The sequence below is a fragment of the Mustela erminea genome, chromosome 7, assembly GCF_009829155.1.
Source record: "Mustela erminea isolate mMusErm1 chromosome 7, mMusErm1.Pri, whole genome shotgun sequence".
In the NCBI taxonomy this organism is placed as follows: Eukaryota; Metazoa; Chordata; class Mammalia; order Carnivora; family Mustelidae; genus Mustela; species Mustela erminea.
Window position 1 is genome coordinate 121,956,419 of NC_045620.1, and position 25,164 is coordinate 121,981,582.

A 25,164-nucleotide genomic window follows, 5' to 3' on the forward strand; every position below is an offset into this window, starting at 1 on the left:
GAATTTGCTCAAGAAGTTTTGTTACCTGGATGCTTTGAAGTAACTGAGAGCTGGAAGGGTTAAGACATTAACAAAAACATGCAAGGGAAATGAAGGATATTTACTGACACTTGGGTGTATTACAGAGACATTCTGGAAACATTTCTAGAGGCTGCTTTCTTCCTGATAGTCTTTTCCTTTCGTCTCTTCTGCTTGCAGATTTAGTCCATCTCTGGAGCATATTGCTTCCTAGATAGGATGAACGTTCCTAGATAGGGTCCAGCATATTGCTTCCTAGATAGGACGAACGTTCCTAGATAGGGTTCAGACGTTTTGTTGCACTGGTCTCCAAACTCCCTTTAACTGGAAATCTAGCACTGGGGTTTGTGGACCTGGATTTTCCTCACTCCTGGACCCGTCATATTTGCCCTGGAGGGGGCGATGTGGCACAAAAGAAAGAGAGTAGGCTTTAGTGTCAAATGGGTTGGTTGCCTAATTCCACAAATTACTAACTTTGTAACCTTAGGCCAAGTTAACTCACTATGTAGGCTTTAAATTTCTCCATCTAATTCTGCCACCCATGTTACTCATTTGTTCCTCAAACCTAGCAGAGTCCCATTTTCTCATTCTAGGTTTTTAAAATTTTTTTCAACTAAAAAATTTTTTTTTTAAACAGCAGAGGTTTCTAGAGTGGGAGGCATGTGCAAAATGATCCTCTGGGTACGGTCTAACAAAATACGGGCAGTGAGCTTTTACTAATATCTCATCCACAGCTTGACACTGTACTCCATCTGTATGTTTGGAGATAGAGATCGGGTTTTGTAAGCTAAGTAACCTGAAGTGGGGGGGTACTGGGGACACCACAGCCTGGAGGGTCCGTCCTGTGAGCTTCCTCTATTTGTTAATATGTTCGGACATATCAAAGTTCATCGCTGACCGGGTTAGTGGTATTTCAGATTATATTATATGATTTCAATTTGATGAACCTTGCTAAAAAGACAAAGGGCTTAAAGGATTCCTGCAAAGAAATTGCAGGTTGAAGTTTCAGATTCAGCTGAAGGTTGAATAATGCAAGGACATATGAACAACAAGAAAAATGCAGAGCTGATACATTTATTTATAATATAGGCTTGTCAGTCTAATGCAAAGTATAAAACAATAATGATCTAGGTGGATTGAAGAGGAATCCATAAAAAATTATTAAATATTATTTGATATATGGGTTTATATGCACTGTGAGTACACTGTATCTTAAGATATTACCGAATGATAGTATGAGGCTATTGTTCTCAATTGGTATTTTAAAACTAAGCATTTGGTATATGAAGACAAACTTACTGGAAATTTGCAGTGATGATTATAGTCATAAGCCAATGAATCTAGAATATTAAAGATTATTAAGTTAAGGGTACATTTTTTGGAAGATTCTTTGGAGATTTCTTACTTTAGGAGTGAAGGACAAAAAGCCATAAACCTTTGCTTTCCCTGTTTTGGTGAAAGTAGCTGAAATACCACGTAGACAAATCAATAACTTCAGTTTGGTGACTAAAATGCATTCTTTGTTGGGATACTTACAGAAGACATTGCTAAAGATCAAAATAATAAATTTTGTATCAGATTTGGAGTTTGCAAGAGTTTGTGTACATTTGGATAAAAGTACAGAGCTTGTGGTATTTGATATACTCCATTTCAATAATAAAAACATACGGAGTCCTGTCTCCCCCACCCCCCACCCACTAAAGAAAAGATTTATCAGAGAATATACTCCAAGTAAATGACTTCCCATTTCATTGTGAGCTAGGACCTAAATGGTATAAAGAATAATACATGGTGCCCAGAACCCAATCTACTAAATAAAACATAGCCACACAGAGCTGGTGTCCCTCTGCAGTCTGTCATTCTGCTTCCATCTCTAGAGGTGTTCACTCTTCTGAATTTGGTGATGCATGCTTCTTGTGCACTTGGAAAAATTTGCTTTACCAGTATCGGGTGGGACATCTGCTAAGCATCATTTAGCTCTAGCTGGCTGCTGGTGGTGTTCAGTCCTTCATCTTGACTTTCTGCCTGTACTGGTCACAGAGGAGAATCGAAGTCTCGAAATGGAAGCGTGGGTTTGTCCAATTCTCCTTTCAGTTCTATGCATTTTTGCTAAGTGTATTGTGAGGCACTGGGGTTAGGATTGTTATGTCTTCTCAGGGAATTCTATATGTTATAGGCCCAACAATATGATGTTATACTGTTTTATGCAATAGCTTTTTAAAAAAAAATATTTTATTTCTTTATTTGACACAGAGAGAGAGCACAAGCGAGGAACGGGGGGAGAGGGAGAAGCAGAGTCCCCACTGAGCAGGGAGCCCAACATGGGGCTTGATCCTAGGACCCCGAGATCATGACCTGAGCCAAAAGCAAATGCTTAACCTACTGAGCCACCCAGGTGCCCCTATACAATTGCTCTTTATTTTAAAGATTTTATTATTTTTTAGAAGATTTACTTATTGGGGCACCTGGGTGGCTCAGTGGGTTAAAAAGCCTCTGCCTTCAGCTCAGGTCATGATCGCAGTGTCCTGGGATCAAGCCCCGCATTGGGCTCTCTGCTCAGCAGGGAGCCTGCTCCGCTCCCCCCCACCTCCGCCTGCCTCTCTGCCTACTTGTGATCTCTGTCTGTCAAATAAATAAATAAAATCTTAAAAAAAAAATTTACTTATTTGAGAGAGAGAGAGAGAGAGAGCCATGTGAGTGCAAGCCAGGCATGGGGGTGTGAGCCGGGAGGGTCAGAGGGGGATGGAGAGGGATAAGCAGACTCCATGCTGAGGGCTGAGCCACAGGTGGGTGGGGCCCTCTATCGCACAACCCTGAGATCATGACCTGAGCTAAAATCAAGAGCTGGATGCTTATCGACAGAGCCAGATGCCCCTAAAGATTTTATTTTTAAGTAATCTCTATGCCCATTGTGGGGCTTGAACTCACAACCCTGAGATGAAGAGTTGCATGCTCCACTGACTGAGCCAGCCAGCCAGGCGCCCCTGTGCAATTGCTTTTTGAATCAGTTAAGAGAATAAAAGAAAACAAATATGTAATTGTTCTGTTTTTAAAAAAAATTTTTTTTAAGAACAGTTTTAGATTTACTGATGAACTAAACCGTAATCGGGAGTACCTGTATGTACCTCATACCCGTTCCTTCTCTTATGAATGTCTTACATTACTGTGGTTCATTTGTTACAACTAAGGAACCAGTGATGACGTGTTCTTATTAACTGAAATTGTGTTTTATTCAGGTTTCTGTAGTGTTTCCTCATGACATTTTTCTGTTCCAGAATCCTGTCCAGGATTCCACATTATAATTAGGTGCGACGTCTCCTTAGACTTCTTTCAGCTTTGTCAGTTTGTCAGGCTTTTCTCATCAAGTGTTTGATAAAACTTGATAGATATGAGGAGTGCTGGTTAAATATTTTGTGTGTTTTTCCCTCAATTGAGATTTGCCTGTTTTTCTCATGATTAGACTGGGTTTATGGGTTTTGGGGTGGAAGACCCCAGAAGTAAAATGCCATTTTCATTGCATCATGTCAGGGGTATATCCTATCTCCGTAATGAGTCACTGTTGACCTTGAGCACCTGGCTGAGGTCGTGTTTGTCAGATTTCTCCACTGTCAGGGTATTTGTCCCTCTCCCTTTTCCTCTTTGGAAGGAAGTCACTCTGTGCAGCTCACACTTAAGGAGTCGGGGGTTATGCTCCACTTTCTCTAGGGCAGAGGATCTACATAAAAAATCTGGAATCCTACTGCCCAGGGTATTTGTTGATTCTTCATTTGTTAATTTATTTACTCATTTATATCAGTATCAGCTTAAAGATATTTAATACTATTTAATGTTGTTGCTGAAATTATTATTATTTTTTTAAGATTTTATTTATTTATTTGACAGAGATCAGACAGTAGTAGACACTATTTATTAGACAGAGATCACAAGTAGGCAGAGAGGCAGGCAGAGAGAGGAGGAAGCAGGCTCCCCGTTGAGCAGAGAGCCCGATGCGAGGCTCAATCCCAGGACTCTGGGATCATGACCTGAGCCGAAGGCAGAGGCTTTAACCCACCGAGCCACCCAGGCGCCCCTGCTGAAGTTATTCTAATTTTGTCTATTGAGAGCTGTCAGTTGGCTTCTGTGTTCCTTTAATACACTCCTGTCATATGGTTTTTTTCCCCCCCCAGAACTTATTTCCTTTTTTAAAAAGATTTTATTTATTTATTTGACAGATATAGGGAGAGCATAAGTAGGCAGAGCAGCAGGCAGAGGGAGAGGGAGAAGCAGGCTCCCCGCTGAGCAGGGAGCCCAATGCAGGACTCTGTCCCAGGACCCTGAGATCATGAGCTGAGCTGAGGCAGACGCTTAACCGACTGAGCCATTCAGATGCCCCAGAACTTACTGATTTTCAAGAAGCTCCGGCCTCAGCCATTTATCCAAGGAGCCCTGGTTCCTTTTATTGGAGAATGGTGTTATACCCCCAAATTAGGGCACTAGGTGTGCTCATTGCTATTGGGATATTGTTGTTTCTAGGCCTATTAGAGCAAGGGTGTATATATGTGTATACTAACCCACATATATGTACACATATCTACAAATGCTTCCATGTGTAACTACCTGTATCTCTGTTAAGGTAACATGAACTTGTACTGATGTTTCTGGTTGTAATCCATTATTACCATGTGGAATTTCTTGCTTCTCATCTTGCTTATCTGTAACCTCACCACTCCACCATCTGCCATCCATTAGCTTAAGTGTTCAGCTGCAGTACACCTGCGTACTAGTATCAGAATTGTCAGCTTAGAACCTGTGGGAAACTGAAGTACAGTACCAACGTGTATTTTGTTTTGCCTTTGGCCTTGCAGACTCCATTTATTTCCAGAATTACTTAGGTGACTCCTTTTCCCCTTACCTTCCTCAGGGAGGTTGTGTCAGACATTCATAATACAGTTTGGTTATTTGTCACGTTCTGCATTTCATTCTGAGATCCTCTGACAGTGTAAGTTTTTTTTTTTTTTTTTTTATTAAGAATTTACATATGTTGAGGGCGCCTGGGTGGCTCAGTGGGTTAAGCCGCTGCCTTCGGCTCAGGTCATGATCTCAGGGTCCTGGGATCGAGGCCCGCATCGGGCTCTCTGCTCAGCAGGGAGCCTGCTTCCCTCTCTCTCTGCCTGCCTCTCCGTCTACTTGTGATTTCTGTCTGTCAAATAAATAAATAAAATCTTAAAAAAAAAAAATTCATGCCTTTAAAAAAAAAAAAAAGAATTTACATATGTTGAGGTTCACTCTGTGAAATTTCTTTCGGTTTGGACAAATGTATGGTGTCATGGATCCACCATTCCAGTATCATACGGATGTTTCACCACCCTAAAAATTCCCCCATGTTTCACCTATACATTCCTCTTGCTCTCTCCCCAGATCTCTGGTAGCCGCTGATCATTTTTACCATTTGTATAGTTTTGTTTTCCTAGAAGGTCATAAAATTGGACATGGTGTGTAGTCATTTCAGACTCGTTTTTTTCACTTAATAATATGTGTTTAAGCTTCCTCTGTGTCTTCACATGGCTTGGTAGCTCACATATTATTGCTGAACCATTGGGGAAGTACCCTGGTTTGTTTATCTGTTCACCATTACAGGGCATCTTGGTTGCTTTCATTATTTGGCAATTGCGACTAAAGCTGGGTGTAATCATTTGGGTGCAGGTTTTGTGTGAATATAAATTTTCAACTCAGCTAGCACCTTGTGGTGCTATTGCTGGTTCACTGGTCCTAAGACTGTGATAAGCTTTGTAGAGACTGCCCACCTGTCGTCCTCCGTGGTCGTTTCTGCATTATTGTTCGAAATAGATGGAAGTTCCTGTTGCTCTATATTCCTGTCAGCATTTGGTATTGCCATTTAAAAAAAAAAATTTTAGCCATTGTAACAGGCATATAGTAGTACCTCATCATGTTCTAATTTATAATTTCCTAATGATAATGATATTGAATATTCTTTCATGTACTTATTTTTCACTTATATGTCTTCTTTGGTGAGGTATCCAGATCTTTCGATCATTTTTTAATTGGGCTCTTTTCTTTCTTTCTTTCTTTCTTTCTTTTTTTTAAAAGATTTTATTTATTTATTTGACAGAGATCACAAGTAGGCAGAGAAGCAAGCAGAGAGGCAGGCAGAGAGAGAAAGAAGTGAAGCAGGCTCGCCACTGGGCAGAGAGCCCGATGCGGGGCTTGATCCCAGGGCCCTGGGATCATGACCCGAGCTGAAGGCAGAGGCTTTAACCTACTGAGCCACTCAGGTGCCCCTCCACTCTTTTTTTTTTTTTTTTAATTTTTATTTATTTATTTGACAGAGAGAAATCACAAGTAGACAGGCAGGCAGAGAGAGGGAGGGAAGCAGGCTCCCTGCTGAACAGAGAGCCCGATGCGGTACTCGATCCCAGGACCCTGAGATCATGACCTGAGCTGAAGGCAGCGGCTTAACCCACTGAGCCACCCAGGCGTCCCAACTCTTTTTTGATTGAAAAAGCTTTCCTTACATTCTCATAGCTAAGGTGCTTTTTTTGTTTGTTTGTTTACATTTTGTAGACTAAGGCTGTGTTCCTTTTTTTTAAATTACTAGTTTTGCTTCAAAGATATTTATTGTTGCATTGTTCAAAGTAGTAGATAATTGTAAATAATTGCCAACAATCAAGGCTTGGATAAGAAAACTCCATTCTGCCATTCAAAATTAAGTTTTTGAAGAGTGCTCAATGGCATGGAAAGATGCTCAAGTGTATTGTTAATCCCCCCCCCAGCTTTATCGAGGTGTAATTGATAAAATTGTATGTCTATAAAGTGTACAGTGTGATGATTTGACATATGTATATCTTATTAGATGATTACCACAATTGAGTTAATTAACACAACTATCACTTCACAGTTACCTCTTTAGTGGTTTAAGGTCTCTCTTATCAAATTTCAATTTGATACACAGTATCGTTCAGTATTATCAACTATGCTTACCGTGGTGTACATTCGATCCCCAGAACTCATTCATCCAATAACTGAAAGGTTATATCCTTCGATCACTGTCTTCTCATTTCCCCCACCCCCAGCCCCTGGAAACCACTATTCTACTCTGCTTCTGTAGTGAACTTGACTCTTTTTTGTATTACTAGATTCCACATATAAATGAGTTCATGGTATTTGTTTTTCTTTCTCTGACTTAGTTCACTTTGTGCCCTGATGATTTTTAACTGGGTGGAATGAAGCTCCTGAGTAGGGTGAAAGGACCCCTGAAGCTGGGATGTGTTGGCATAAATACACGTAAGGAGACTTCCCCATCCGTCCACAGGATGAACTACCGGAAGATGTGGCTGCAGCGTTTGAGATCACGGTGTCACAGAATTGTTATTTGTGGGGGTGCCTGGGTGGCTCAGCTCAGATCAGGATCCCAGGGTCCTGGGATCGAGTCTCGTGTCGGGCTCTCTGCTCAACAGGGAGCCTCCTTCTCCCTCTGCCTGCTGCTTCCCCTGCTTGTGTTCTCTCTCTCTCTGTCAAATAAATAAAAATCTAAAAAAAAAAAAAAAAAAAAGAATTGTATTTGTGCATTCACGAGGACAAAGATTTTGGCAGGCGAAATGGGAAAAAAGGGTGGATACGAGTGATCATGAGGAAGGAAATGGCAGGGTTTGAAATCAGAGTTCGTATGCGAAGGGAATGGTGTGAGGTGTTGGTTACCTCTTGATCATGAGGCTAAGGAAAGGCAAAGTGCCCGGAGTGCGAGTGGAAGGAAGTAAAGAGACGTACTTGCGTTCATGTCAGTGTTGATTTTCAAGGTTATATCAGAAGGACAAGGACATACAATCCGGTATGGCAGTAGTAGTAGGTATTTGTTGAGTGTGGAACTGTTAAAATCATAACTACAAAGCTTTAGTGGTTAGTATCCATAGAGCACCGGATGGATTCACCTACCGGGAAGGTCTGGCGAAGTCATGTATAGTAATCATAGTTTATACACAACCTATAAATTTGGATTTTATGTCATCTGCATTGTAGACTTGGTTGAAGTGAAAAAGACTTAATGTTTTAGTTTAAGTTTCCCCAGAAGCTGACTCAGACAAGGATTTGAGTGCAAGTATTTTGTTTTGAAGATTATCCCAGGAAATACCAGTAGGGGACCATGAAGTGAGATAGGGAAGGGAAGTTTAGCAAATAAAGGATTTGTTTCAAGCGATTTACGAGTTACGGCTGTGAGTAACTGGAGCTTATTCCTGCTGGGGAATTCCAGGAGCCGTTATAAAGCATGTCCTCAGAGTTCAAGTTCTTGAGGGGGAAGGGAGGCAGAGTATGTCCTGGTCACTGGTGTATCCTCACCACAGAGGGTAGTGAATCTGCAGTATTTCAGGCTTGGCATGCAGGGAACAAAATGGGCTTCACAAGTCAGAGAAAGCCATCAGTTTTTGTTTTGTTTTGTTTTTTTTTTTTAAGATTTTATTTATTTATTTGACAGACAGAGATCACAAGTAGGCAGAGAGGCAGGCAGAGAGAGAGGGGGAAGCAGGCTCCCTGCTGAGCAGAGAGCCCGATGCAGGGCTCTATCCTAGGACCCTGGGATCATGACCTGAGTTGAAGGCAGAGGCTTTAACCCACTGAGCCACCCAGGCGCCCCTGTTTTGTTTTTAAAACAGATGCTGTCAGTCCAGTAGAGGTAGAATTGGCAGAGATTAGGAGATATGGGCAGGGGGGCCCTCTTCTGGCTCTTTTCTTTATCCTCTGCCGTGCAGTTCCAGCATCTTCAATTCATTTTCTATAAGGTCATCAATCCTCCTCACCCGAGGCTTAAATGAGCCAATCTAGCTGCACATTAGCCCTGGCTCTTGGTGTCCTTTCTGGAACATTAAATCCTGTGGCATGTGGAAGGACCCCTATATCAACAGTTCTCACCAATCTTATATTTGGTCCTCAAGCTCATTCCCAGGTACGTTCTCCCAGGTCCCACCAGTGTATTTCATCAGGTCCAATAGCTGTTTTGGTGAATCACCCCATCCCAAGTAAAAACAGTACCTCCCTATTTCCATGATGCCAGGACTTGACCCTGGTTAGTAGCCTGGAATCAGTGACAGAGGTAGGGACAGATCTGGAGAAGGGTCAGCATCTTCTGAGGCATGCATCTCGAATGAGGCCTTTTTATGGTCTTTAGGTAGAGAAGATTGCCATCTTGTATCCCGGGCAAGGGAACCACTTTTTCTGGCCCAGAGGGTTCAGGAGAATCTTGATGAAACTGAATTCAGTCTTTTAAATAACTTACCTACTTTCAAAATCAGAATTTGGGCCTGATTTTTAGCACAATCTGCCTTCTAGTCATAGGGACTCAGAGTTCCTTAAAATGCTGCTATGAGGGGCTCCTCGGTGGCTCAGTGGGTTAAAGCCTCTGCCTCAGGTCATGGTCCCAGGGTCCTGGAATCGAGCCCCGCGTCGGGCTCTCTGCTCCACAGGGAGCCTGCTTCCTCCCCTCTCTCTGCCTGCCTCTCTGCCTACTTGTGACTTCTGTCTGTCAAATAAATAAATAAAATCTTAAAAAAAAAAATGCTGCTATGAGGTCTTCCGGTTGTCATAGCATGCTTTGAGTTGTTACTTAGATGATTAGGCTTTGACATTTTCTTTCTTCTGTGTATCAGTGCTACTTAACAAAAACCCAACCAATTTAATTGTCTAAAATTCTTGATGCCCCTATATCTCACAGATGCTAAAGCTATCACATAGCCCAGTCATCTCTACCTCTATCCCATTTGGGATCCACCACATCAAGAGTAATATTGTAGCAGCAGCCCAACCGGGGGTTCTCACCAAGCTGCTTACTACCAGCCCTGGGGATCTTGTCATTTGGTTGGTGAGTGATCACTTATAGAATCCATCTGGAAGACCTGTTATATCAGGATCAAATCTTATTTTGGGTTACCCTAGAAGCAAATGCAGATGTAAAGACAAGTGCAAGTTCTGTTTTGTTTTGTGGGTTTTTATTTATTTATTTTTTGGGTGATCCTAGGAGAAACCGGTAAAGTGGAGAAGTGAGACGGAGTAGAGAAAGGAGCTAGTAAAGACTTTCTCATCAGGCAGTGTGGGTAAGCCAGTGGAAAACATTGCCTTTTGTTCAGTAAAGGAGCTGCAGCCATATATATATTAACTTCCATCAGTGGGAGAGTTCCTCTAGGGATATTAACCTTCTGGTGCTTCTGGACAGTCCCCAAAGGTCAAGGCTGTCTTCACTGGCCAGAAAAAGCCCTCAGGCAAAGAAATGCAGATGCTGGCACCTGGAACCTGATCAGCGTTGGTGGAATAAAGGCAGGATATCAACTTTTATACTTAAAAAAAAAAATACTTTATTTTTTTTATTTGTTAGAGAGGGAGAGTGAGTGAGAGAGCACAAGCAGGGGGAGTGAAAGGCAGAGGTAGAAGCAAGACTCCCTGCTAAACAGGGATCCCTGGATCCCCAGATCATGACCTGAGCCGAAGGCAGGCACTTAACCCATGAAGCCACCCAGGCATCCCTGTCTTCTATACTCTTAAGTCAACAAATAATGTCAATGTTGTGGCTACTGTTGAATAACAACAAGCTTTTCTTCCACCTTAGTTTGGTTTTGAGAGTTTTTTAAAGCATATATACTTCAACTATAATCCTGTATTTAACATGTGATTTGAAAATATTTTTCATCTAGTATGTAATTTGTCTTTTAATTTCTTACCGGTTTCTTTTATAGAAGAAATTCTTTAATTTTGGTGGTGTTCAATTTGTCTTTTTTTTTTTTTAATGGCTTGTGCTTTTACTGTGATGTACCAGACCATGAAGAGTTTCTCCTATGTTTTCTTCTAAAAGTTTTATATTTTTTAAAAAAAGATTTTATTTATTTATTTGACAGACAGAGATCAGAAGTAGGCAGAGAGGCAGGGAAGCAGGCTCCCTGCTGAGTAGAGAGCCTGATGCGGGGCTAGATCCTAGGACTCTGGGGTCATGACCTGAGCCAAAGGCAGAGGCTTTAATCCACTGAGCCACCCAGGCACCCCTAAAAGTTTTATACTTTTTATACTTTACATTTATACTTGTCTTCCATTTCAAATTATTTTTTGTATATGGTATGAAGTATAGGTCAAGGTTAATCTTTTTGTCATATAGATAACTGTTTTTTTCAACACCAAGTCTGTCCTTTCTTCACTGAATTTTTTTTTGCACTTAAAAAAAAATAAGCCCTCTTCCAGTACTGTAGTATCTTGATTACTGTGGCTTTATAATAATTCTTGGGGCACCTGGGTGGCTCAGTGGGTTAAAGCCTCTCCCTTTGGCTCAGGTCATGATTCCAGGGTCCTGGGATCGAGCCCCACATCAGGCTCTCTGCTTAGTGGGGAGCCTGTTCCTCCTTTCTGTCTATACCTGCCTTTCTGCCTACTTGTGATCTCTCTCTGGCAAATAAATAAATTAAACTTAAAAAAAATTCATTATAATAATTCTTAAAGTTTACTATAATCCTGCATCTTTACTTTCCCTTTACCAAATTGTCTTGTCTATTCCTTTTGCCTATTTATAGAATTTAGAATTGTCTATCTTTATAAATATTTCTGCTGGAATTTTGATTAGACTGCCTGATGAGATGGTATGTCATTCTGTTTGTTTAGGTCTTTTAAAAATTTCATCACTGTTTTATGATTCCAGTATACTAATCCTATACATGTTTTGTTAGTATATACCTAAGCATCTTATTTTTGTTAGAGATATTGCAAATGCTGTTTTCAGAGTATTCAATTTCTAGGGATGCCTGCATGGCTTATTCGGTTGGGCAGCTTCCTTCAGCTCAGGTCATGATCCCGGCATCCTGGGATCGAGTCCTGCATTGGGCTCCTTGCTCAGCAGGGAGCCTGCTTCTCCCTCTGTCTATGCCTGCCACTCTGTCTGCCTGTGCCCCAGCTCTCTCTCTCTCTCTGACAAATAAATAAATTAAAAAAAAGTATTCAATTTCTAGTTGTACAGTGCTAGTAAACAGAGCTGTGGCTGACTTTTGTGTTTTGACCTCCTGTCCTGCAATGGTGTCAGACTCACTTTTTAGTTCTAGGAGCTTTTTTTGGCTCCTAGAATTTGGAGCCATCATCTAGATCATTATCTAGATCATCTAGATCATTATCTAGATCATCATGATGTCTGCAAAATAAGGATAATTTTATTTATTTCTTTCCATTCTGTTTGCCTTTTATCTTTTGTCTTATTTCACTGGCTGAGACATCCCATATAATGTTTAATAGAAGTAGTAAGAATGGACATCCTTGTCTTGGTCCCAGTCTCAGGGGAAAAGCATATAGTTTTCTACCACTAAATATGATCTTAGCTGTCAGTTTTCTGTAGGTGCCCTTTATCAGATGTAGAAAGGTTTTATTTCTAGTTTTCAGAGAGTTTATCTTTAGGAATGGACATCGTATTGTGTCAAATGCTCTTTTTGCATCTGACCTAAACATTTTTTATTAGATTGTTAATATGTTGGATTATATTGATTAATTTTCAAATGTTGAACTGGCCTTCCTTTCCTGGGATAAACTCCCACTGCTTCCAAGGTTTTTATAAATGGCTTGATTGGTTGAGGATTTTGCTTGTTGTTGAGAGTTTTGTGTCTATGTTCATGAGAGGCATTTGTTTTTGTACTGTCTTTGTCTATTTTGGGTATCAGGATATTACTGGCTTTTTAAAATGATTCGAAAGATGTTCTTTTGTGTTTTCTGGTAGCAATTGTATGAAATTGGTGTTATTTTTTTCTAACATCTTTTGTGGTTCTTCATTTGTAACATTTTGTAATTGTTTTCCCTTTCTAAAGAAAATTTTAAAAAAATATTTTATTTATTTATTTGACAGAGAGACAGCAAGAGGGAACACAAGCAGGGGGAGTGGGAGAGGGAGAAGCAGGCTTCCCACTAAGCAGGGAGCCAGATGCAGGGCTCATCCCAGGACCCCAGGATCATGACCTGAGCCAAAGGCAGCTGCTTAACAAGTGAGCCACCCAGGCGCTCCCTGAAGAACTTTCTTTAGCTTATTTTAGAGCATGTCTGTTGACTACAAATTCTCTCAGTTTTCTTTAGTTTCTGAAAGGGTAATATTCTCTCAATGTAAAAGCATTTCTCCGCCATCTTCTGACTTCCATAGCTTCTGATGAGAAATCTGCAGTAATCATGTCGTCACTCATCTCAACAGGGGCTGTAGGCTCTGTTCTGTGGGTTGACTACCTGTTTGTTTTCAAAATAAACTTTCAACAAAGCCTTACTCATTTCTCTACATATTGTCTGTGGCTGCTTTCACACTGCAGTGGCGATGGTGAGTAGTGGTGACAGACCACATGGCCCTCAAACCTAAAATATTTACTGTTTGGATCTTTAAGAAAAATATTGGCTGGTCCCTATCCTATATGTAAAATGTTCTTTTACTCTGACTTCTTTTAAGATTTTTTCTTTGTCTTTCAGCAGTTTGATTATGATATGACCATTATAGTTAGTTTCTTTGGCTCTAGCTTGTTTGCTCAGTTTCTTGAATTTGTAGGTATGTCATTCATTGAACTTGGTAAGTTTTCAGCTAGTATGTCTTCATGTATTGTGTAGCACCATGTTGCCACACTCCTTTTTTTCTCCTTCTGGGATTCTGAGTACATGATGAATGTTGGATCTTTTGTTTTTGTCCACTCAGTCCCTGAAGCTTTATTCCTTTAAGAAACAAACAAACAAACAAGCAAAACCTCTCTCTTACTCCACCCCCCTTCAGATGGGATAATTTCTGCTTGATATATCTTAAAGTTTACTGATTCTTTCCTCTGTCATTTCTGTCCTGCTGTTGAGTCCATCCAGTCCTCCCCCAATGAGTGTATATTTCAGTTCTAAGATTTCCATTTGGTTCTTTTCATATCTTTTCTTTCTCTGCTAACACTTAAGATTTTAACTCTTATTTCAAGAATGTTTGCGATTGCTAATTTAGGCATTTTTCTAACTGCTACTTTTTTTTTTTTTAAAGATTTAAAAAATTTATTTGATAGACAGAGATCACAAGTAGATGGAGAGGCAGGCGGGGGTGTTGGGGGGTGGGGGAAGCAGGCTCCCTGCCGAGCAGAGAGCCTGATGGCAGGGCTCCATCCCAGGAACCTCGGATCATGACCTGAGTGGAAAGCAGAGGCTTAACCCACTGAGCCACCCAGATGCCCCTAACTGCTACTTTAAATTCTCTATCAGTTTCCTCCAACATCTGTCTTCTTATCGGTAGCTTCTGTTGATTGTCATTTCCCTTGTGAGTTAAGATTTTCTTGGTTGGTTGTTTGCCAAAGAATTTTGTATTGTTTCTGGACATACTGAACATGATAAAACTTTGGGTCTTCCTTAAATTTATAGAGTGTTGATATTTTTTGTCTTAGCATTGTAGCTTTGTAGGCATTTCAATGATCCAGAATGTAGTTATATTAATTTTTTTGAGATTATTTGGAAATAAAGACAAAATTTAGAAAATTGTCATGAAGAAATTAGAGATCTCCAGGAGTTTTTAGGCTCTACTTTGAAAAAAAGCGGTGTAGGGGCGCCTGTAAGTGGCTCAGTGGGTTAAGCCGCTGCCTTCGGCTCAGGTCATGATTTCGGGGTCCTGGGATTGAGTCCTGAATCGGGCTCTCTGCGCTCAGCAGGGAGCCTGCTTCCCTCTCTCTCTCTCTGCTTGCCTCTCTGCCTACTTGTGGTCTCTTTCTGTCAAATAAATCAAGAAAATCTTTAAAAAAAAAAAAAAAGAAAAAAAGTGGTGTAGAGAAATAGCGAAAAGTAGAAAAATGCTATGATGAGCTGTGTTATAAAGGATATTATGATATTACCTTTGAATCTATGGTTAGCATTTAAAATTTGTATTACCTAGTGAGAGACCAAGATTGGGGAGGAGGCAGTAAACTTTTAAATATCTTTCTTCCTTTGTAATTACAGGCTACTGGTATCAACCCTTGTTTTTCTCTTTAGGACCTACCTTTCATTACATTTTGCTGTTTCTAGTTGCTTTGTCTTTTGGCTTTCTTCCTGTTTAAAATTTTTTTCTCTTGGAGGTAAATTGTTAAGTAACCATCATGTATGTTAAAGCCTACTTGGTAATACATCAATGATTTAGGAAAAGATTGGTCTTAATTATCAAAATATTAGTTGTAGAATGGTAATTTTTAAATTTTCTTTAGGATGTATTTAAAACTAAACCTTTACCAGGCACCTTGTTTTAATGGATGTGTAATTTGTGTAGTCATCATTTAATTTGTGATTCTAATATATTTGAGACTGTGCTGTAAATCACTCCATGACTTACAAGTTTAATCTCCTTAGGGAAATTGTTTGGCTTATGCTCTGTCTAGATACTTTTTATTCACAGAATAAGGCAAAATTCAGCTGAAATGATTTTGCATCAGTAGGGTCTGTGCAATGGGCTTTTTTGTTCTCCAGCTTTTTAATTGTGGAGATTTGGCAGCATGCATGTGAAAGCAAGGATTATGTAAGAAGTTTAGTGAAAGGGTGGGAATTGACTCTACCACTTCTGAGTTGTGCCCTCAAGCAAGTTAGTGTTCTTTTCCAGGCTGTTTCCTAATCTATAAAATGGGGATAATAATAATGATGCCAGTATCTAGGGTTGTTGGAAGGATTAAATGAGGTAACACATGGGCAGAGTTTTAACAGAGAGACTAATGTAGTCTATGTGTGTCAACCTGAACTATTACTGTGTGATAAAAAATTTATCTCAAGGGGGGCCTGGGTGGCTCAGTGGGTTAAGCCTCTGCCTTCTGCTCAGGTCATGATCCCAGGGTCCTGGGATCGAGCTCCACATCAGGCTCTCTGCTCAGCAGAGATCTCTGTGATCTCTGTCTGTCAAATAAATAAATAAAATCTTTTAAAAAAAAAAGAAAAGAAAAAAAATTATCTCTAGGAGTTCTTTGAGTTTGGGGATGAATACTTTTTCTTTTTCTTTTTTCTTTTTTTAAAGATTTTATTTGTTTATTTGACCAACAGAGATCACAAGTAGGCAGAGAGGCAGGCAGAGAGAGAGGGGGAAGCAGGCTCCCTGCTGAGCAGAGCACCCGATGCAGGCTCGATCCCAGGACCCTGGGATCATGACCTGAGCCAAAGGCAGAGGCTTAACCCACTGAGCTACCCAGGCGCCCCGGGTATGAATACTTTCTTTGTTCAATATTGTTTACTATGAAAATAGAAGATTTTATTTATGTCTTTTGTGTATATGCTAATAACTGTTATGTTCTCTAGTTTAGCCTTTCATTATAATTATTTTCTAAATTATATTTAGTACCATGTTTATCTGTGTAAAACTGCAGGGTTAGGGGAAGCTGTGTCCCAACTAATCCAGGACTTAGCAGAGAAAATAATTAAAGTTAGAAATAAGACATAGCCCCATATTTTCAGCACAGGAAGCAAGTGTATGAGCTCATTTAATTATTGACTTTGTCATATTTTAGAAGCTATCAAGTAAATAAAGGGACAGTGTCTTGTCTTTTTCTATATCGGGCTTCTGCTTTATTTTTACTGATTGTCTCTTAAATGCATATACAACTTGGTTCCCTGTACCTCTTCATAACAGAATGATAAGCCCTTGGATGAATTATCAAATTGCAGTGGTTTATTGTGTCTTTTTTTGTTTATAGGATGATTGAGGAAAGTGGAAATAAGCGGAAGACCATGGCCGAGAAGAGGCAGCTGTTCATAGAAATGCGTGAGTCCTGAGAGCTTCTGGGTTCCTTGTTTGTATGTGTGGGGATGCCTTTTCTTTTTTTTCCTGATGAAGTCATAACTTTAAGCATTAGCATGTTCCATTTAAAAAAAAAAGATTTATTTATTTTAGAGACAGAAAGAGAGAGTGCAAGTGGGCCTTGGGGCAGAGAGAGAATCTCAAGCAGACTCCATACGGATCACGCATTTGCCATCTTTGGGCCTTTGCTTATGCAGTTGGGCCCACCTTCATCTGCCTTGTTCCTGCTTACCATTCAAGGCTCAGCATAGGGGTCTTATTTTCATTAATTTTTTAACACATTTATTGAAGATCTGTTATATTCTAGGCACTGTACTAGGTGCTAGGGTTAAGGGGAGAACAGAACACAGTTCCTGACTTCTTGCATATTGCTTACATTTTGGTCAGGGGAAACATACAAAATAAGGAAACCATGTTGATAAACAAATCCTGATAGTAAGAAGTGCCTGGGGTGCTTTCAGTAAATAAACGTGACCATGAGAGAGAGCACAACCAGGGTAGAGTACTACTGTGGCGTCGGAAATGGGTATTCTGTAAAAAATTGGGTTTGCTGCTTCGTGAATGCATCATTCTGACACATAGAGCTGAGGCAAATTGCCTTTCTCTGTAACAAACTCAAGGGTATGGACAGTTTTGGAGATGTTTGGGGAGTATGGCTTCTTGTCTCCCCTCTTTCTTCATAGGAAGAATTGCTTTGGTGACAGTGGTGTCTGCTGCTCAAAGCTCTCCTCTCTCCTTTCCAACATCACCCCAGATCTCCAGCATTATTACCTTCTGTGGATGTAAAAGTCATCTTTTGCCAGCCTTATCATACGATTCTACCATCTAAGTTTTGGGTTGATTTTAGGGCAATTTTGAATTCACTGATCTTTCTGTTTTATTAGTCTCAGTGGGTAATTAATAGATTTTTACTTGTTGTAGGTATATCCATAACTTTTTTAAAGACTTCACTTAAAAAAAAAAAAAAGATTTTATTTATTTATTTGACACAGAGATAGAGATCACAAGGGGGAAACAGGCTCTCCATTGAGCAGAGAGCCCGATGCGGGGCTCGATTCCAGGACCCTGAGAACATGACCTGAGCTGAAGGCAGAGGCTTAACCCACTAAGCCACCAGGCACCCCAAGACTTCACTATTTTAGAGCAGTTTTAGGTTTACAGTAAAACTAAGAGGCAGGTATAGCAAGTTCCCCATAGCACACATGCACGATTTCCCCTGTTAACAACACCACCCCACCAGAGGGTATATTTGCTACAACAAATGGGCCTGTGTTGACAAATTGTAACACCCCAGATTTGTGGTTTACATGAGGGTTTATTCTTGATGTTGTACATTCTTTGGGACTATATTATTATTATTATTTTAAAAATATTTTATTTATTTATTTGACAGAGATCACAAGTAGGCAGAGAGGCAGGCAAGAGAGAGATGGGGAAGCAGGCTCCCCACTGAGCAGAGAGACTGATGCGGGGCTTAAACCCAGGACCCTGGGATCACGACCCGAGCCAAAGGCAGAGGCTTTAACCCACTGAGCCACCCAGGTGCCCCAAGGCACTATATTGTTTTTAAAGAAAGATGGTTTTGACTACTGTATTTTAAATTCTTTTTTTTGTTTGTTTTCTTTTTCTTAGGAATTTTTTTTAATTTTTAATTTTTTATTAATATATAATGTATTATTAGCCCCGGGGTACAGATCTGTGAATCGCCAGGTTTACATACTTCATAGCACTCACCATAGCACATACCCTCCCCAATGTCCATAACCGAACCACCCTCTCTCTATCCCCCTCCTCCCAGCAACCCTCAGTTTGTTTTGAGAGATTAAGAGTCTTTTATGGTTTGTCTCCCTCCCTCCCGATCCCATCTTGCTTCATTTTTTCCTTCCCTACCTCCCAAACCCCCCACGTTGCCTCTCAAATTCTTCATATCAGGGAGATCATATGATAATTGTCTTTTTCCGATTGATTTATTTCGCTCAGCATAATACCCTCTAGTTTGATCCATGTCGTTGCAAATGGCAAGATTTCATTTCTTTTGATGGCTGCATAGTATTCCATTGTGTATATATACCACATCTTCTTTATCCATTCATCTGTTGATGGACATCTAGGTTCTTTCCATAGTTTGGTTATTGTGGATATTGCTGCTATAAACATTAGGGTGCACATGCCCCTTTGGATCACTACATTTGTATCTTTGGGGTGAACACCTAGTAGTGCAATTGCTGGGTCATAGGGTAGCTCTATTTTCAACTTTTTGAGGAACGTCCATGCTGTTTTCCAGAGTGGCTGCACCAGATTTCATTCCCACCAACAGTGTAGGAGGGCTCCCCTTTCTCGGCATCCTCACCAGCATCTGTCATTTCCTGACTTGTTAATTTAACCATTCTGACTGGTGTGAGGTGGTATCTCATTGTGGTTTTGATTTGTATTTTCCCTGATGCTAAGTGATGTGGAGCTTTTTTTCATGTGTCTGTTGGCCATGTGGATGTCACCTTTGCAGAAATGTCTGTTCACGTCCTCTGCCCATTTCTTGATTGATTATTTGTTCTTTGGGTGTTGAGTTTGATAAGTTCTTTATAGATTTTGGATACTAGCCCTTTATCTGATATGTCATTTGCAAATATCTTCTCCCATTCTGTCAGTTGTCTTTTGGTTTTGTTGACTATTTTGTTGCAAAATCTTTTGATCTTGATGAAATCCCAATAGTTCATTTTTGCCCTTGCTTCCCTTGCCTTTGACGATATTTCTAGGAAGAAGTTGCTGTGGCTGAGGTCGAATAGGTTGCTAACTGTGTTCTCCTCAGGGATTTTGATGGCTTCCTTTCTCACATTGAGGTCCTTCATCTATTTTGAGTCTATTTTTGTGTGTGGTATAAGAAAATGGTCCAGTTTAATTCTTCTGCATGTGGCTGTCCAATTTTCCCAACACCATTTGTTGAAGAGACTGACTGTCTTTTTTCCATTGGACATTCTTTCCTGCTTTGTCAAAGATTAGTTGACTGTAGAGTTGAGGGTCTATTTCTGGGCTCTCTATTCTGTTCCATTGATCTATGTGTCTGTTTTTGTGCCAGTACCATACTGTCTTGGTGATGCCAGCTTTGTAATAGAGCTTGAAGTCTGGAAATGTGATGCCACCAACTTTGGCTTTCTTTTTCAACATTCCTCTGGTCTTTTCTGGTTCCATATAAATTTTAGGATTCTTTGTTCCATTTCTTTGAAAAATTTGATGGTATTTTGATAGGGATTGCATTAAATGTGTAGATTGCTTTAGGTAGCATAGACATTTTTACAATATTTGTTCCTGTAATCCATGAGCATGGAACATTTTTCCGTTTCTTTGTGTCTTCCTCAATTTCTTTCATGAGTAATTTATAGATTTCTGAGTACAGATTCTTTGCCTCTTTGGTTAGGTTTATTCCTAGGTAGCTTACAGTTTTGGGTGCAATATGCTGTGGGTTTTTCATAGATAGCTTTGATGGTATTAAGGTATATACCCTCTATCCCTACACTTTGAGGAGTTTTGATCAGGAAAGGATGCTGTACTTTGTCAAGTGCTTTTTCAGCATCTATTGAGAGTACCCTATGGCTCTTATTCTTTCTTTTATTAATGTATTTTATCACATTGATTGATTTGTGGATGTTGAACCAACCTTGCAGCCCAGGAATAAATCCCACTTGGTCGTAGTGAAAACTGAACCAGGAAGAAATAGAAAACCTGAGCAGACCCATAACCAGTAAGGAGATTGAAGCAGTCATCAAAAATCTCCCAACAGACAAGAGTCCAGGGCCAGATGGCTTCCCAGGGAATTATACCAAACATTCAAAGAAGAATTAATACCTATTCTGAAACTGTTCCAAAAAAATAGAAATGGATGGAAAACTTCCAAACTCATTTTTTGAGGCCAGCATTACCCTGATCCCAAAACCAGACAAAGACCCCATCAAAAAAGAGAATTACAGACCAATATTCTTGATGAACACAGATGCGAAAATTCTCACCAGAATATTAGCCAGTAGGATCCAACAGTACATTAAAAGGATTATTCACTACGACCAAGTCGCTTGATGCCAGGCCTCCCAGCTCAGAGATTCTGATTTTATTTTTCCTTTTCCAAAATTTTGTCAATTTTATTGGTCTTTTCAAGGAACTTTGGCTGTGTTGGTCGTCTGTGTGTATCTTTGTTTCTGCCTCATTATTTTGTGCTATTGTGTTTATTACTTTCTTCTTTTTACTTAAGGGAATTCTGATGTTCTGTTTCCAACTTCTTATGTTAGGTAACTTGGGCCATTTATTTTCTGACTTTTTTCCTCTTATGTAAGCACTTAAGAACTTCTTTCCTGTGATTTTCTATTTTTGCATTTCATGTGTTCTGATAGATGCCGTTTTCGTGATCACTTCTCTGTGTTTTCTGACTTCTGTTAGGAATTATTTAGAAATACGCTTTTAAATTTACAAATGAATGACTTTTAATTAAAAAATATTTAGCTTAATTAGTATGTGGGTCAGAGAATAAAGGATGTTCTAGAATCTTTGAATTTAATATTTTTTGTTATATGTTTTTGTAAATATTCCATGTGTGCTTGAAAATAATGTGTATGATTTCTTCATTATTTAGATTTAACTTGTTATATGTTTTATTCAGACCGTTTTTATTCTTAATGATTTGAACCGGTTAATTACTAAAATTCATTAAAAATCTCTGCTTTGATCATGGACTTTAATTTTTTATCCCTTAGTTCTGTCAGTGATTTGACCTTTTGTTCTTAGATGCACATGTATTAAAATATTATGTCTACCTAGGATATTGAATATATTGAATATTATGAAGATGTACTCTTTTTAAAAAATATTTTTTATTTCTTTTATAGGTATACTCTTTTTCTAGTGATGCTTTTTACTGTGAAGTTTATTTTGTTGTTATTAATATAGCTGTACTGGGGGCACCTGGGTGGGTCAGTCGTTAAGCATCTGTTTTCGGCTTAGGTCATGATCCCAGGGTTCTGGGATCAAGTCCCACATCAGGGTCCCTGCTCAGCAGGAAGCCTGCTTCTCCCTCTCTCACTCCCCCTGCTTTTGTTTCTTCTCTCGGGCAGAGGGAGAGGGAGAGAAAGAATCCTAAGCAGAGTCCGAGCTGGGCATGGAGCCCAACATGGGGCTTGATCCCATGACCCTGAGATCAGGAACTGAGCTGAAGTCAAGAGTCAGATGCTTAGCTTACTGAGCCACCCAGGCTCCCCTGATCTTTATGTTTTATGTATCTCTTCTATAAGCAGTGTAAGCTAGATTATTTAACAACAACAACTATTGTCTTTGATTTTTCACTGAAGAATTTATCCTGTTTAATTGTTTTTATAAGTACAGAGGGATTTCACATTTTCTTCCATCTTGTTTTGTGCTTCAACTGTGTCCTTTCTCTGTTGTTTTTTCTTCCTTTCTTATCTTCCTTAGATAAAATGAGTTTCCTTCCTTCCGGTCCATTTTTCCCTCTTTTTGGTTGTGAGTTGTATATTCTTTTTCTGTTCTTTTCGTGGCTATCCGAGAAAGTCTAACAACAATTAAAATGAAATCCAGAGCTTATCAACATTTACAACTTATTCGAAGCAATACAGGAATATGAGACTGTTTTAGAGCACCTCCCTTATGAAATACATGCCATTTAAAAAAAAAAGATTTTATTTATTTGACAGAGAAAGACACAGTGAGATAGGGAACACAAGCAGGGGGAGTGAGAGAGGGAGAAGCACGCTTCCTGCTGAGCAGGGAGCTGATGTGGGGTTCAATCGCAGGACCCCAGAATCATGACCTGAACCAAAGGCAGACGCTTAATGTCTGAGCCACCTAGGTGCCCCAATACATGCTATTTTTAGTATTCTCTTTTTTAACATCATAAATTAGACTTAAGAATTCTTTCGTATGATCAGTTTTTCTTTTGTCTAACCTATTTGATTATCACTTTCTTTATTTGCTTTAAAAATTTAAATCTAAGTTGAGGTGGAGCCAGTCATGTGTTCCTGTTTCCCCTTGTGGGATTTATTTTTTCCTTTTCTTTCTAGTTCACCCACTGAAAGAGTCACCATTCTGTGGTCTGTACCTTCTTCTCTGTTGGGACTTCTGGCTTCATTTCTGGTCCCCAGGATTTCTAATCAGACAGCCAAGAAAAAAAACAAGGAAGTTATTTATGTTTATTTTTGTTACTTATTCAGACTCCTATTTTCTTGAAACATTTTAGTTCTTAAAAGTTGTTGTAAAGGAGGGGCGCCTGGGTGGCTCAGTGGGTTAAGCTGCTGCCTTCGGCTCAGGTCATGATCTCGGGGTCCTGGGATCGAGTCCCGCATCGGGCTCTCTACTCAGCAGGGGGCCTGCTTCCCTCTCTCTCTCTGCCTGCCTCTCCATCTACTTGTGATTTCTCTCTGTCAAATAAATAAATAAAATCTTAAAAAAAAAAAAAAAAGTTGTTGTAAAGGAGCACCTGGGTGGCTCAGTCATTAAGCATCTGCCGTAGGCTCAGTTCATGATCCTGGGGTCCTGGGATCGAACCCCACGTCAGGCTTCCTGCTCAGTGGGAAGCCTGCTTCTCCCTCTCCCACTCCCACTGCTTGTGTTCCCCTTCTGGCGCGTGCTCTCTCTCTCTCTGTCAAATAAATAAATAAAATCTTAAAAAAAAAGTGGTGGTTAAGGTTTTAGACAATTCAGAAAAGTTACCCTCTTTACATTTACTAGGTTTGTTACGTCTTCTCTTTCTCCTTCTCTTCTCTTCTCTTCATCTCCTTGATCCCATGCGGGGATCAAGTTAGATGGCTTTTTAACAAAATATACTTACTGCCTTACACCTTCTGTAGGTGCGCCAAGCTCCTCCACCGAATCCTGTGGCTCCCTAGCCTGCAGTCTGGAATCCTGTGCTATGTCTGAAGAAGGCATCAACATGTTTGTATAGGGAAAGGAGTTGGTTTCACCACTACCTTTATCATCTCCTTGTATTAGCTTTTCAAAATTGTATAGTTAAATATTTTGACTTTGCTTAGTATGTTTTTTGGGGAAAGCAGATCAGTCTTTTTTTTTTTTTTTTTTTAAGGATTTTTATTTATTTATTTGACAGGCAAGTAGGCAGAGAGGCAGGCAGAGAGAGAGAGAGGAGGAAGCAGGCTTCCTGCTGAGCAGAGAACCTGATGCGGGGCTCAATCCCCGGACCCTGAGATCATGTCCTGAGCCGAAGCAGAGGCTTTAACCCACTGAGCCACCCAGGTGCCCCACAGATCAGTCTTTTATATCAGCAACACAACTTTCTAATGTTCAGTTATCTATTCATTCAATAAATATTTCAGGTGCTAGTTTTATTATGTCCTAGTTTTGGGCATATAATAGTGAACAACACAACAATGAAATGGTCTCTACCTTCATGAAACTTATTTTCCTGAAAATGGAAATAAGGAATGATAGGGCAGTAAGAGCCATGACTGGGGAAGCCCGGGGGGTCCAGGAAGGGAACTGAAAGGAAGCGATGTGCAGGCTGAGTCAGTTCAGGGTTGTGAGGGAGAAAGGGCTGGAGCCGTGAGTAGCACTTAGAAGGCTCAGATGAGAGAGCTCGGCATGTTTGGGTAATTATATGTAGCTTGTACTGATTGCAGGTAGGTGTGAGGTAAAATTTGAGAGTTGCACAGGCCAGACCTTGAAGCTGAGTTGGGTAGTTATGTGTTTCCCAAACCTAGCTTGATTATAGGACTTTCTGAAATGAAGGTTCCAGGGTCCTCTCCAGGAGACTCAGTATATACTGTCTGACACTAGTATTAAAGTGACATTTCAGTGTATTTCTTACAATGAAATGTTCTCAAAATGAATGATAATGGAGTGGGGAGTCATCTTCTCAAAATGAATGATAATGGAGTGGGGAGTCATCTTTTCTAGTTCATAATACCCAAAAGGATAACATAATCAGTTTCTTCACTGGGGGCTTTCTGTTCTATTTTTTATATGCCAAACTACCACATTTTTTGATCAGGAAATCGACATGACACTTACATAAGGGAAGTTTTTTTAAAAAGTGAGGCTATTCTTAGAGCAGTATATGAGGATTTTCCTTATAGAAACCAGGAAAGATGACTGCTTCAGAAGAAGGTAAATGTATGAGAAAAATGACAAAGGAAAACAGAGTGATACTTGATTCTTGACTAGCACCTGGAACTTCAGAGTGGAGATTTCCCGCAAACTAGGCGGGAGCTTGTGGGGTTTCCCATTTTCCTCAACTAGTTCGCTTTAGACTTGTGTGATATTTGCCCTATTTCACTTTGCAGTACCCAAGTCTGACTTAACTGTACTGGAGGAAGAATCTGAATAGTGAGTTCTTGTGCCACGTGCACAGACGTTTTTCTGTCATTACCGCTCCACTAGCGAACATGGCCCAA

The 25,164-nt window shown here is 40.0% G+C and overlaps 1 protein-coding gene across 10 annotated transcripts in view; it reads left to right on the forward strand.

Annotated features, from left to right (window-relative positions):
* Positions 1-25,164, forward strand: part of DTNB (dystrobrevin beta) — a 233,701-nt gene that overhangs the window by 12,512 nt on the left and 196,025 nt on the right. For 7 of the 10 annotated variants that reach the window (XM_032353120.1, XM_032353121.1, XM_032353124.1 and 4 more), the window contains exon 1: positions 16,660-16,726. In XM_032353120.1, coding sequence (XP_032209011.1) covers positions 16,660-16,726 — 67 coding nt within the window. Of the gene's footprint in view, positions 1-16,658; positions 16,727-25,164 lie in introns of those variants that run through there. The other 3 variants (XM_032353117.1, XM_032353118.1, XM_032353127.1) reach the window with 1 other exon arrangement.